Source organism: Sycon ciliatum, chromosome 10 (genome assembly GCF_964019385.1).
Source record: "Sycon ciliatum chromosome 10, ocSycCili1.1, whole genome shotgun sequence".
Classification (NCBI taxonomy): domain Eukaryota; kingdom Metazoa; phylum Porifera; class Calcarea; order Leucosolenida; family Sycettidae; genus Sycon; species Sycon ciliatum.
Window position 1 is genome coordinate 18,492,649 of NC_088652.1, and position 14,885 is coordinate 18,507,533.

At 47.9% G+C, this 14,885-nt stretch overlaps 1 protein-coding gene across 1 annotated transcript; it reads left to right on the forward strand.

Annotated features, from left to right (window-relative positions):
- Positions 1-7,693: 7,693 nt before the first annotated feature.
- Positions 7,694-8,530, forward strand: LOC135826718 (uncharacterized). The gene has a single exon (XM_065339320.1). The coding sequence runs from the start codon at positions 7,694-7,696 to the stop codon at positions 8,528-8,530; it is 837 nt and encodes a 278-aa protein (XP_065195392.1).
- The last annotated feature ends 6,355 nt before the right edge of the window (positions 8,531-14,885 follow it).

The following is a 14,885-nucleotide window of genomic DNA, read 5'->3' on the forward strand; positions in this document are numbered from 1 at the left end:
ACACAGCAAGTGCACAACAGGATTCAAGGGTACATATATGCCATACAGTAACAAAATGGGTACTCTTGGTCCGGCCACAGTCAAAATACCGTTACCGCTAGCGTTATCGTCTCAATGCTAAGGGTGCCTATTTGGAAGCGCCAAACCTACGCTACACACATGCCGTGATCCACGCGACTTGGCATTCTTGCGTCACAAGGCACGTGATTTCACCGTGCATCTTGCAATAAGATTCAAAAACTGCGCTCAGGCCTTCAGTCACTTTTGCATCAACAGTCGCACAAAACATTATTGGTGGCGCAAGGAGAAGCTTGTCGTTTGGAGTGACAAGTGATCACCGCTGCTTTTCCTTGTCAGAGTCAACACTACACTTTGTTCTGCGGCCTTGGGAGTAGTGTTGGAGTAGAAATTGCTGAGGAGACGTCGCGGAGGGGCGAGCTTTCCTGCGCAGGTATGACTTTGGCCGTATTTCAGCATGGTCGAGTGGAAAAATTCAAAAAAGTTTATTTCAAGAAAACCCCAAAGGGTGCACCCTTAGCAAGCCTCAACACTGACAGACCACCTGGAAGTGGAGCTCATGCTCCAGTACAACCGCGGTCGGCTCGGCCATGAGCTGTGAGTTCCCAAGCTGTAATGGGACACGAAGATAGTTGCCAGACATTGTCCACCGTGTATCGACTACTAGTATCACATTTCTATCTTTAATTTACCATGGTGCCCTGTTTCATCTGATCGTGTCTACAATGAAATTAGACACAAGACCATCCGAAAAAGTATTTCTGTACACCATTTTCTTTCCTTTTTATTGGTGCTGAAACTAGCATTAATGCTGCAAACGAGCACTCAACCTAGCATTAGCAACCAAAATAACTAGCATTGCCAAAAGCATTTTTGCCCAAAAAAACTAGCATTAGCCGCTGAGGCCTACCCCCCCCCCCCCCCCCACTTCAGAGTTGCAGTTTTACTGTCCGACCAAAGCCGGGTCCACACTGGACCGATTTTTCGGCCGATTCTGGAATCGTACTATAGATTCTCAAGATCGGCGCAAAAATTGCCTGGTATGGACTGTGCATGCTCGCGAGATCTGGAAACCAGAGTTAGGGGTAAGCAGATTATGCTCGGAAAATGACCAGATTATGCTCCAGCGGATGCTCGCAGGATGCCCGAGAAAACAGGCAACTATGCTTTATATGCTTCACCAAAAGACAAAAAGAACCGATAATCGTCATGAAAAAAGGACTCAGACTATTGTCATGATGTGGAGTGGGAGCTTTGTGGAAGTACAAGGCAATAATAGGCAAGAGGAATACCAAATTCACAAGCAAACGCTGAACTTTTGGGTGATATCCTATAGTTTTTTTAAACACAATAACTCAAAGCCTCTTGTACGGGCAAACAGAAATAAAAACAATCAATGATGAGATCGAGCGCACGCGGTGATGATCACGTACAATGACACTTGACAGATATAGTAAAATTAATAATGTAAGCCTCAAGCTGAGATTCTTGCCTCAGCAACAACAAGCGCTGCCGAGTCTGAAGCCATTGCTGGTAAGAAGGCCGAGATATCCATGGCTGCTAATACAATATATTATTCCAAAAATCTACAAGAAGCGCTATGTATGGTAGCCCTTTCCCAAAGGTGCTCCCCCGTTTTTTCGCCCTTTTCGGAAAAGCCCGTTTCTTTCGCCCTTTATTGCGTTTTTTGGTGAATATCGCCCTTTTTGAGCTTTTTTGAGCTGAAAAAGTGCTAAAATCGGTTTGCTCATGCATGTGATCACAGTTTCCGATCCTGAGTGCTTGATATGGGCCTTGGCACGCCGCTTTTATTTGGAGGGAGGGGGGGGGGGGGCAACAAGTAGGTGAAGCTTGTACCCGGTGTACACAATGCTGTAAAAAGTGGGTTTTTTGAACTTTACTTCCTGTTTTGCCTTTCGTGGACCCATAAATGGAAGAGTGCGTATTCATTTCGCAGCTTGGGTTCATATCTGAACATGTATCATGGCTGTGCTTCACTGAAAAAAGAGCACTTTTTGCCTGTTTTCACTGAAAAAAGAGCACTTTTTCAGCATATTTTGAGGGACGCGAAAAGCACTAATTGCGAATTAAAAGAGCACCTTTGGGAAAAGGGCTAATGTATGGTCCTTGAATAGCAGGTGTGTATATAACAGCCTCATTGGGCATCTGCCCTTGTTTTTCGGATGTAATTTTATGCTCCTTCTCAAAAAGGACCTGATTATGCCAAAAACTATGCCGGCATAATCCGCTTATCCCTAACCAGAGTACGGCAGAAGATCGACCTCCTACCTGGTCCCCGCTACAAGGCTTTCCGGCCGATGATCCGATACCGACTGCCACATGAAATTGGCCTACTGGGGACATACACACACTCACACAAATTTGTGGGGAAGGCGTGCGACAACACCGTCCACACTGGGCAATTTTCGCGCCGATCTTGAGGATTTCTCGTACGACTCCAGTATCGACCGAAAAATCGACCTAGTGTAGCGACCTGACTCGCTACTGTCATTACGTCATTTCTATATATTTCGTCTAGGGCCCGACGTAAAACCCTATACTAGCGTGGACCAGGTATTATTATTATTATTATTATTTAAAATCTTGTAGGACGCATCACGCAGCTTCATAATTAAAAAATTGGTTGTGAGCAACACTGGCTCACACTCAAATCACTGCTTTTCACCAGAAAAATATTTTATTTTCATTAAAGTTACCCATGACATAACGAGGATAAAAGTTAATCACTGCAAAAACACAGCGTCTTCGACAAGATTTCCGTGCTGCCAGACGCGCTGGAACTCTTCTCAACCGTAGGCTGAGAGAAGCTTATTACATCCGCCAGTTCTCATCGAATGCCGCAAACGCACATGCTCAGTGGAAAGTACTGAACCGCCTTCTAGGTCGCCATAAGCTCCCAGCTACTCTTCCCGTCGACCCGTCTGCCCTGACCACGGTATTTGAAGCGCAGGTCACCAGCCCAGACTCCTCTACTTCAGCTGCCAGACGACCCGCTGGGCCACCAATCCAGCGAGCCTTCATATCCTTCAAGCCAGTCTCTGTAAACACCATCTCCAGTATGCTCAGACGTTTGAAAACGTGGAAGGCTACCGGCTCCGATGGGCTACCACCAGTCATCCTGAAGAATAACCATGAGTACATTGCTAGTTCCCTCACTACTATCGTCAACGAGTCTCTTCAAAAAGGACAATTCCCCACGGGCTTCAAAGCAGCAGACATCTGTCCAGTGTTCAAGAAAGGAGATCGCACCCAGGCAGCCAATTACCGTCCGATATCCCTATTGCTTGTGGCATCGAAGATATTGGAGCGCGTTGTCTACGAACAGCTGCAGACATATATACAATCTGAGCCTGACCTTTTACCGCCTCAACAATTTGCATACCGGCGTTCCCACTCCTGCGAGGATGCTCTCACCTTCTGTGTCGACCGTTGGCACAGGTGTCTAGATAAAGGCCAGTGCGTAGCAGCTTCTTTCCTTGATCTAAGTAAAGCGTTTGACTGTGTAGATCACACACTTCTAGTCTCTGAACTATTTGATTGTGGCCTTGGAGACACAGTTCTCTCCTGGTTTCAGAGCTACCTAGCAGACCGAACCCAGAGAGTCGTAACTCCTCAGTCTTCCCCAGGGGAGCCATACCACTGCACCCGTGGCATCCCACAAGGGTCCGTCCTGGGACCACTATTATTCACGATTTACACCCGCTCCCTTCCCTGCCATGTTAAGCAGTCGACCACGTTGCTGTATGCAGATGACATTACACTATACGCTGCCAATTCATGTGCAGAGCAAGCCGTAGTTACCTTGGAAAGATACATTGCTCACGTTGCCTATTATCTCTCTGAGCGTGGTCTCAAACTCAATACCGCAAAGACTCAGTACATGCATATCCGTACTCCGACCACTCCGGCTAGCCGCCCCCTAATGCTCAACGGTATTAGTATTTCCTCAGCTTTGAGCGTAAAATACCTTGGCTTGGTCATTGTTGAACATCTATCCTTTAAACCACAAGTTGCAGCCCTCCGGAGGAAAGTTGGCGCCAAGCTAAGTACCATGTACAGAACACGTCGCCTCCTGACCACCCGAGCGAAACGTACATTCTACTTATCCTTCATACAATCCACTCTTGAGTATGCGAGTAATGCATATGTACACTGTCTTCGCACCACAGAATATGATAACCTGATCAAGATCAGTAAACGTGCATTACGGATAGTGTTTGGTTACCCCTCGTCCTCCCATTCAGCCCCAATTCTCGCACGCTTCTCTTTAATGCCAATTTCAGTCCGCTTCAGTTTAAAATTGTACTCAGTTGTTTTCCGTTGCGTCCTAGGCCAGACCAATGTCCTTCTTCGAGACCTCTTTGTACTTCGCTCTTCAGCAGCTAACACTTTGCAATGTCGGACCCGCCTTCACTCCTCCAATGGTCTTGTTTTACCCCGAGTTTATTCACGCTACGGTCTGTTTTCTCTCTCTTATTTGGCTGCAGACAGATGGAATAGTGCTCCATCTGATATCCGCACTGCTGCATCGCCATCCCTATTTCGCCATGCATTACTTTCATTCTTAGGGTACCCCGTAAGAAGACCTTGAGTCTGTGGGGATTGCCCTATCAAAATATGAATAAATAATAATAATAATAATAATAATAATAATAATAATAATAATAATAATAATAATAATAATAATAATAATAATAATAATAATAATAATAATAATAATAATAATAATAATAATAATAATAATAATAATAATAATAATAATACCTCGACCGGCGGTCCTTCGTTGATGCCCTATGCATTCGGTATGGCCTCACCATCCACGGTTCACCTACCGAGTGTCCATGCGGCCGGCCGTTCACCATCGACCACGCAATGATCTGCAAGTTGGGCGGCTATCCCATCCACCGGCACAACCATGTCCGCAACTACCTGGGCCAACTTCTTTCTCAAGTGTCTGAGGATGTGCAGCTGGAGCCACCGCTGCAACCTCTACCGACGGTCCGCACGTTTGACCATGGTCCTGCCCTGCTCACTGCGGACGACGCCAGACCAGACATCAAGGCCAGGGGGTTTTGGTCGGTACAGACTGATGCATTTTTTGATGTAAGGGTGTTCTATCCCAACGCACAGTCGTACCGATCTCGCCCGCTGGCTGAGGTGTTCCAATGGCACGAGCGTCAGAAGCAGTCGGCATACGGTGCCCGGATCCGGGAAGTTGAGCACGCGTCGTTCACCCCGATCGTCCTGTCTTCTGCTGGTGCCCTGGCGAAGGAGGCCACCCGGTTCCTGAAGCTGCTCGGAACGAAGCTCTCCACCAAGCTCTCGCAGCCTTATCCCCTCGTGATAGGAAAGCTGCGGACGGACCTGGCTTTCAGCCTTGTCCGCGACTCCGTCCTGATGGTTCGTGGGAGTCGCCGTGCATTCCGTGCACCTGGTCTGGCGGCGGATGTGGATGCTGTTTCTGTGGAGGCCCGCATTCCCGCCACTACGTGACGCTAAGTCCTCCTGGGGTTTGCCGCTCTCCGGTCCTCTTTCATCCCGTTCTCCCCTCTTTTTTGGGGATTCTTTGTACTTCGTCTTTCTTGTTTTTCTTGTTCCTTTGTTTTTTGTAGGACAGATTTTTGGTGTACTGATTTCGGTTGTTGTTGTGTCTGACTCTATTCCCAATATCTAATTCTGTGGTTGGTTTTCCAACTCATTGGGTTGTAGTTTCCATCATGAGTTTGATTCCATCGTGAGTTTGATTCCATCGTGAGTTTTGATTCTACATGTATTTGCTATTTTTCGTTCCATTTTTGAGCTCATATTTTATTTTCCTGATTTCTTCTCCAGTGTATGTTGTATTGCATTTTAATACATTGTGTTAATTTTTGCCCGTAAAAGAGGCTTGCACTCCATTAAAAAAAAAAAAAATAATAATAATAATAATAATAATTATTTCAACGTTTCGGTCATGAAATAACCATCATCAGAAATGAAGTGGGCACACCGGTTAGGATGGGTTAATAAATGAGGAGCGCTGCGAACTGATAACAAATCACACCTGCATGCACTATTACGAGAGAGAGAACAAAAGGACAAAACATCTCCAAAAAAAACCTGGTATAGAAATAACGCAATACGCGACAACTCTAAATATGGCACAGGTACAGGCAACAAAAAGAATGTACATGTGCACTTGGTGCATGCAGACATGTACATGTACATGTAAATGCAGGCGCTAGCAACAACAGTAGTAGTAGTAACAGTGCACTAGTGCAAGGGGTGCAAGGGGTGCAAAACCACCACTATCCAGGAAAAGCGAGTATCAGGGCCAGAAATATGTACAAGGCAGTACTTCACCAGAGACTTCACAGGAGGTCCCACCCTGCGTTATTGTTTATGCTGGGGCTCGTGTCGCGAATTTGTATTGCTTCCCGTATTCTCCTCCTGGCCCGATCCGACTCAGTGGCAAGGACGCGAACCTCTGTGAATGCCGACTCGCCAAGCGGCAGTACCTCGCCGCCATGGTGAAGTCGGTAGTGCTCGCCCAGGGCTTTTCCAGATGTCTTGTTGCGTGAGTTATCATTGTGTTCTTTTGTTCGCGTTGCTACACTACGGCCAGTCTCTCCAACATACGTCTCCGAGCATTTGCAGGTCAGACGATAAACCACGTTGCGTCTTGTGCATTCTACCTCGCTCGATTGGCATGCAACGCAGGCGGCTTTAGGCCTTCCTCGTCGCCTTGGGGCAGCGGGATCCACCCACTTACGGCAGCAAGGTCCAGTGAGGCTGGACTTAGTGACGCTGTTGGAAAGCCTTGCATTTTTGTAGATTATCTGCACATTTAGGTTGTATTTTGTTTAGAAGACGGTGGACCCTGTAGTGGATGGCATCCGTTTTGAATGGTAACTTCAACGTGGATCGATAATCTTTCTTTTGTTTAGCAGGTCGTCTGGCTCGTTCATGAGCAGTCGCGATAACTTTGTCAGGAAAGTTGTTGAATTTTAATGTGTCAATAACCTTTTGCGCACTTCGCTGGCGGGCTGCAGAATCAGAGGAAAGGGCCTTTCGGGCCGCGCGGAGGAATTCCGAAGACGCGATGGCGAGTTTTTGCTGTTGCGGAACGCACGAGTTGAAGTCTGAGACGAGGCCACTGTGGCAAGCTTTGCGGAACAGCTCGAATGATATTGCGCCCTCGGAGGAGACATGAATAGTCGTGTCCATAAAGTCAACCGACCCAGTTTCCTCCGAAGATTGATACGTGAACTTGATGCTCGCATTGGCGGTATTGAGGAATGCAATCAGCTGGCGGAGAAGCGCGGCCCCCAGTGTCCACAGCATAATGATGTCATCAATATAACGCTTGTAGAGTACGGGAGCGCCAGGCGAGTTGACAAACAGCGAGGTTTCGAGGTCATGCATGAAGGTAATCGCAAACGGGGGCGCTAGGTTGTTACCTATGGCGATGCCTTCCCTCTGGTGGTAGACCTCACCAAATCTGAAATAATTGGATCTTAGAAGGAAGGTTAACAGCTCTTCGATCTGCTCCACGCTTAAACCAAATGTGTCAACAGACGCAAACGCGCGCACCCTCCTTCAACGCGTCTGTGGTGGTACACTAGAGAAGGACCTGTACCAAGCCATACTCCCTGGCGACAACAGGTTTCCGGAGATGTATGGCCTGCCTAAAGACCACAAAGCCACGGTACCGCTTCGGCCAGTTGTGTCAGCTGTTGATAGCCCGGTGACCAATATTTCTATTGTACTGGAGCGCATACTCAACCAATGCCTGAGATATGTCTCAGCACATCTGAAAAACACGCTGGAAGCACTGGAGGATATCCGGCAAGTGTATCCCGACCTACAAGCCCCAGCGGGGACCATCATCGTTACAATGGACGTGGTCGCTCTTTACCCAAGTATCGATATCGCTGAAGGGGTGGAGGCGGTTGCTAGAGTCCTGCAGCAGCACATCGAGTCTGTTGACACATTTGGTTTAAGCGTGGAGCAGATCGAAGAGCTGTTAACCTTCCTTCTAAGATCCAATTATTTCAGATTTGGTGAGAAGGTCTACCACCAGAGGGAAGGCATCGCCATGGGTAACAACCTAGCGCCCCCGTTTGCGATTATCTTCATGCATGACCTCGAAACCTCGCTGTTTGTCAACTCGCCTGGTGCTCCCGTACTCTACAAGCGTTATATTGATGACATCATTATGCTGTGGACACTGGGGGCCGCGCTTCTCCGCCAGCTGATTGCATTCTTCAATACCGCCAATGCGAGCATCAAGTTCACGTATCAATCTTCGGAGGAAACTGGGTCGGTTGACTTTATGGACACGACTATTCATGTCTCCTCCGAGGGCGCAATATCATTCGAGCTGTTCCGCAAAGCTTGCCACAGTGGCCTCGTCTCAGACTTCAACTCGTGCGTTCCGCAACAGCAAAAACTCGCCATCGCGTCTTCGGAATTCCTCCGCGCGGCCCGAAAGGGGGGGCCTTTACCCTGATCCTGCAGCCCGCCAGCGAAGTGAGCAAAAGGTTATTGACACATTAAAATTCAACAACTTTCCTGACAAAGTTATCGCGACTGCTCATGAACGAGCCAGACGACCTGCTAAACAAAAGAAAGACTATCGACCCACGTTGAAGTTACCATTCAAAACGGATGCCATCCACTACAGGGTCCACCGTCTTCTAAACAAATACAACCTAAATGTGCAGATAATCTACAAAAATGCAAGGCTTTCCAACAGCGTCACTAAGTCCAGCCTCACTGGACCTTGCTGCCGTAAGTGGGTGGATCCCGCTGCCCCAAGGCGACGAGGAAGGCCTAAAGCCGCCTGCGTTGCATGCCAATCGAGCGAGGTAGAATGCACAAGACGCAACGTGGTTTATCGTCTGACCTGCAAATGCTCGGAGACGTATGTTGGAGAGACTGGCCGTAGTGTAGCAACGCGAACAAAAGAACACAATGATAACTCACGCAACAAGACATCTGGAAAAGCCCTGGGCGAGCACTACCGACTTCACCATGGCGGCGAGGTACTGCCGCTTGGCGAGTCGGCATTCACAGAGGTTCGCGTCCTTGCCACTGAGTCGGATCGGGCCAGGAGGAGAATACGGGAAGCAATACAAATTCGCGACACGAGCCCCAGCATAAACAATAACGCAGGGTGGGACCTCCTGTGAAGTCTCTGGTGAAGTACTGCCTTGTACATATTTCTGGCCCTGATACTCGCTTTCCCTGGATAGTGGTAGTTTTGCACCCCTTGCACCCCTTGAACTAGTGCACTGTTACTACTACTACTGTTGTTGCTAGCGCCTGCATTTACATGTACATGTACATGTCTGCATGCACCAAGTGCACATGTACATTCTGTTTGTTGCCTGTACCTGTGCCATATTTAGAGTTGTCGCGTATTGCGTTATTTCTATACCAGGTTTTTTTTGGAGATGTTTTGTCCTTTTGTTCTCTCTCTCGTAATAGTGCATGCAGGTGTGATTTGTTATCAGTTCGCAGCGCTCCTCATTTATTAACCCATCCTAACCGGTGTGCCCACTTCATTCCTGATGATGGTTATTTCATGACCGAAACGTTGAAATAAAATATTTTTCTGGTGAAAAGCAGTGATTTGAGTGTGAGCCAGTGTTGCTCACAACCAATTTTTTAATTGTTATTATTATTATTATCAAATTTTTGGTAGGGCAATCCCCACAGGCCTAAGGCCTTCTTACAGAGTACCCTAGAAATGAAAGTACTGAATTACGGAATAGGTGCAGTGAAGAGCATAAGCGGACTGCAGCGGGGAGTGCATTCCAACCGTCGGAACCGATGAAAGAAACTGAAAAGAGACCGAAACGAGTTTTAGCTTTTGGTAGAGTGACAGACGAAGATACCTGAGAATTCGATGCGACCTTCGATCGTAGCCTGGTCAGGACTCCTTCTTGACTTGCAGGCCGCAGTAGAACTCTGGTGACAGTACACTGGTGATTGTGGCCGCGGGCCGTCTCGCACCCGTAGGTGATGTTTTCCGGTGGCTGGTCGCGGAACACTGTAACATAGTAACGAATGTTATGGCCGATTTCTACAGTACGCATTTGTTATAAGCCTTCCTCTTCTCAATCTATATGTTATTATTTTGCAGATATATTCCCAGTAAGCCATGAACGGAGACCCCCTCGACTTAGGCCTCGGCCTTTGGGGAATCCATTAATAAAAAAAATATATATATAACACTGCAGCGTTTGAAGTACGAGTGTTGCTCAATGAAATCCAGTCGCGTCACTCAAGTACGCGCCCGGCGTTGCGGAGCCCTAGACCTGCGAACACTGGGCTGCGAAATGATGCAAGGCGCAAACTTGAGCGACGCGACTGGATTTCATAGAGCATCAACGCACATGACATTCTCCCAGTTTCACCCGTCTACCGGAGGTGAGGAAGAGAGTGGCAGACGACGAACCCTCTGGTTGATCCACTGCCAGACAGCGCGGCCGTAAAACAAGTTTGCTGTGCTTTGTGATTCGGGCTGGTACATGGTGCGATGCTACCGAGAATCACACTAAAGCACGCCTTCAGCTTCAGCTTCGGTCTCGGTGGTGCGCCGTGGAACTGGTAGGCCGTTGTTTGTTTTGTAGGCAGGATTCTTTGTTCGCTGTTCTTCTTGTAGGGCGTTTATCTCTCCTTCCCGCACGAATGGCTGGCCGTTGGTCAGTATAATCTAGGCTGTAATGTGTCCCTGGGTCTGGGAGAGTTTGGATTGTAGCGGACTGTGCCATGTGAAAGATAAAACATCCGCAAGTAGCGTGATCAGTTTGCGATCCAGCATTTTGTGGGTTCTCCTTGCCAGCGACTGTCCGAACTTCTCACTAGTTAGAAACGTGGATAGTCCATTTCCCGAACATGCCTGCCCGACCGCATGGGGGGGGGGGGATTGGCATTCGAACTGGATAGATCGATGGTCCTCCTGACACCATGACTGGACAGTCCGCGATTTGACATCGCTACAGCGTCACTACTCCAGTATTAAAGCTTGTGTTTTGAAAAGAAAATCGGTGGTGGCGATTGCGCTCCGTCTTTGTCGTATCGTGTCCTACAGCACGAACCTGTTGTTTACAATGATGGGTTAGAGAAGAAAGCAGCTTGTTTCTTCGGAAAGTCACGATGCCATTCGAATACCATTACTGTAGCCGTGATGGTAGTCTCTTGTCACTGCGCAGTCCACCTCCTCAGCTCTAGCTATTCTGAGCCGTTCAGAAGGACAACGCAAGGATGATGTAGCGTGTGGAGAACAAACGGCGAGGTGTTCTCGACGGCGTGGCATTGCTAAACTCGCATGACTGGTGTGCATGACTGGTGTGCATGACTGGTGTGCATGACTGGTGTGCATGACCTTGGTGTGCTGAACACCATGGTGCAATGTACCCGTAGCCGAAACTTGTTTGGAGTAGTTCTGTTTCATGCCTTTTCGTGTTGTTGTTCTCTTGCATTTTCGGATAGTGTTCGACCGAACAACTGCGTGGTGTGGTGTTTGGAAATAGGTTACACTATTAGGAAACACAATTCCAATCAGCCTGAAAAAAAAACAAGCTTCAGCCGTCAGGCACTTCATCATAAGCAACATTTTCGAAAATTCCACACGTACTTTCGATGCATTCACATCAGGTAGAACAAAGCCAAACTTTGATTGGGGCGATAAATGCTGTGAGGTAGGGGGGGGGGGGCTCTGTTCTGACGATGATGAAGGAAGGGAGCCGTTGCGGTTCACTCACAATACACGCACAGAAGTCCACTCGACTGCAATCTTAGTGCAATTTCTGACACAAATTCAACTCCATGAGTACGAAGAAGCTCAGCGGATCTCCACAAGAACTTTCGCCCATCACCGGCAATGGAGTATGGGCTGTATGATACGACCAGCGGCTAACATGGGAAGTGGCTTCATTTTCCACAAATCTCGTTTCATTCACAACCATTTGACTGCAATTTCAGTGCAATTTCTGCCACAAATTCAACTCCGGGAGTACGAGGAAGCTCAGGGGATCTCCACAAGAACTTTCGCCCATCACCTGCAATGGAATATGGGCTGTATGATACGACCAGCGGCTAACATGGGAAGTGGCTTCATTTTCCACAAATCTCGTTTCATTCACAGCCATTTGACTGTGCAATTTCTGCCCCAAATTCAACTCCACGAGTACGAGGAAGTCAGCGGATCTCAACAAGAACTTTCGCCCTTCACCTGGGTGCAGTGGAATATTATATGGGCTGTATGATACGACCAGCGGCTTACACGGGAAGTGGCGTCATTTTCCACAAATCTCGTTTCGTTCACCCCAACTCAAATAAAATTGAAGTACAGTGTACAATTAGGGATTTATCTTGCATTTCCATTGCCTCAGAATAAAACTTCGATAAATGAGAGAGAATGAGTGAGGCAGCTGGAAGAATTGAGGATGAAAAAAGAGACCAGAAGACTCGACGAAGCAATCGTCTCCCTGCTCTAAGAGAAATCAAGATTTTTTTAGCATTTTGGGTAAATTTCCAAAAATAAACATTTCCATTTGAGTGATTTTTGACCCTTCAAAAAACGCATAATCCGGACAGGGTTAGTCCGCACGCGCACCGCCCCGGCTAGCGGCTGCCTCTTCAGGGGAGTTCCCTTGCGATGGCCTGATCTGGCTGAGTGGGCCAAATGACTTTCGATCCTGTCCCAAGTCACGTTCCCAGAATCCCAACCCGACCTCACAAGACACAACCTGTTTTTCGATTTTGACAGCATGTTACAACTTGGCGAGGACGCGTAGTGCTCCTGACTACAACCATAACCCGGTTGGCAGAGTCCCGGTCTTGCGACCATTTGAACCGTATTGGGAAAACCCAGGTTCGGGACCCTCGTTACTCTACGGGTTGGTAGGATTTTTTATAATTTTCGTTTTTTGTGTTGTAGAAGTCGTCGTGTTGCCGCCTCTGCCAACCGGGTTATGATTGTAGTCAGGAGCACTACGCGTCCTCGCCTTGTAACATGCTGTCAAAATCGAAAAACATGTTAAAGGGGAAGTATACCCTAAAATCAAATTTTCACCAGTTGTAGTCTTCGGGGTGCTGAGTCGAATGGTCTTGGTCCGAGGAAGTTGAGACGCTCCCTTCCTCCTTTATTCCCAATCGAACTCGCGCACTTCCACCGAAACTGGGTGACTGCGCCCTACTAGATGGGGATTTGTATGCAAAATGTCACTAAAAGCGCCATTGCGTTCTTATAAAAGCACGGATGACCGCGATTGGCCCATATGTTGTAGTCTTTTGGACGCTGAGTCGACTGGTTTTGGTCCGAAAAGGCTGCGATGCAGCGTTCCTCCTTTATTCCCAATCGAACATGGTTGAACAAGCGGTCACGTGCTCCTGGGTGCCCAAATCACCTGGTCACCGCGCCAGCAGGCGACAACTTTCACACCAAGGTTCAACTCGAGTTCAACTCGAGTGACAGGACTGCACCCAAAAAAGGTCAAACAGGCTAGTAAGTTGTACCCTGCAGGCACGGTGACCAGGTGACTGGTGTACGCAGGAGCACGTGACCGCTTGTTCAACCATGTTCGATTGGGAATAAAGGAGGAACGCTGCATCGCAGCCTTTTCGGACCAAAACCAGTCGACTCAGCGTCCAAAAGACTACAACATATGGGCCAATCGCGGTCATCCGTGCTTTTATAAGAACGCAATGGCGCTTTTAGTGACATTTTGCATACAAATCCCCATCTAGTAGGGCGCAGTCACCCAGTTTCGGTGGAAGTGCGCGAGTTCGATTGGGAATAAAGGAGGAAGGGAGCGTCTCAGCTTCCTCGGACCAAGACCATTCGACTCAGCACCCCGAAGACTACAACTGGTGAAAATTTGATTTTAGGGTATACTTCCCCTTTAACGTTTGTTTTGCTTGCATTCAACCTAGTGAGAAGGCATCGAAAGTGCTCATGGAAATGTTCGAGAATGTTGCTTGTGAGGAACCTCAAAGCTTGTTGCTTTCTTCCCTATGGTGATGTTTGGCCTTCGGGTTTGTTTCAGACCCGCTGGAAGCAGTTTTGATTGGTCCTGCGATACCATAGCCTTTCAAACTTTGTGTATGCTATTCATTGCCGGCACACATAACGTCCTCGGTTACTGTTGTAAACCACCAGTTCTCAATTGGGAAAGGCCTTCGCGCTTATGGCATTGTATTCGTTGAAATGTTGTATTTCGACTCCGCCGTACCGCTGATGTTGCTGCATGGCATACGCTATATGCGTTGTGTGCGTTTTGCTGTATACGCTGTTATGTCCAGTTTTATATGCTTATGTTTTGCATGTACGCTGTTTCTGCATGCTATAAATAGCTGGTGTTATTAGTGTTCATTGTTAATTATCAGATGAAGTGAAATATACTGTGTAAAGGAAAAGAGTTGTCCTCGTGCCGTGTGGTCGTACGATCCTGACAATTTAGAGAATCTTGCAGGGTTCACAACATTTGGCGACCACGCCAGGATAGGAGCGAGCATGGCAGAGGAACTATGGAACAATTTGGAAGCCAGCTTTATCGACAATGGAGAGTGGTTAGGATTAGAAGGCGAGTTGTTGAAGGTACATGTGGAGCAGAGGCTCCAACAGTACGCGGAGCGTGAGGAGCGCAGTGCCAGACGGCGAGAGGAGGCGCTCCGCACCGAGTTTGCCAAAACACTAAAGGAGATTAACGAGCGCATCGCCAATGCGCAGGAGGGTGAGGGTAAAGCCACGATGGGAGGTACAGAGGAATCTCCCAGTCACAGCGGTGGGCGTCAACCGGTGATGAAAATCCCCTCATATGATGGAACGCAGCCATTGGAGCGTTATCTTGACC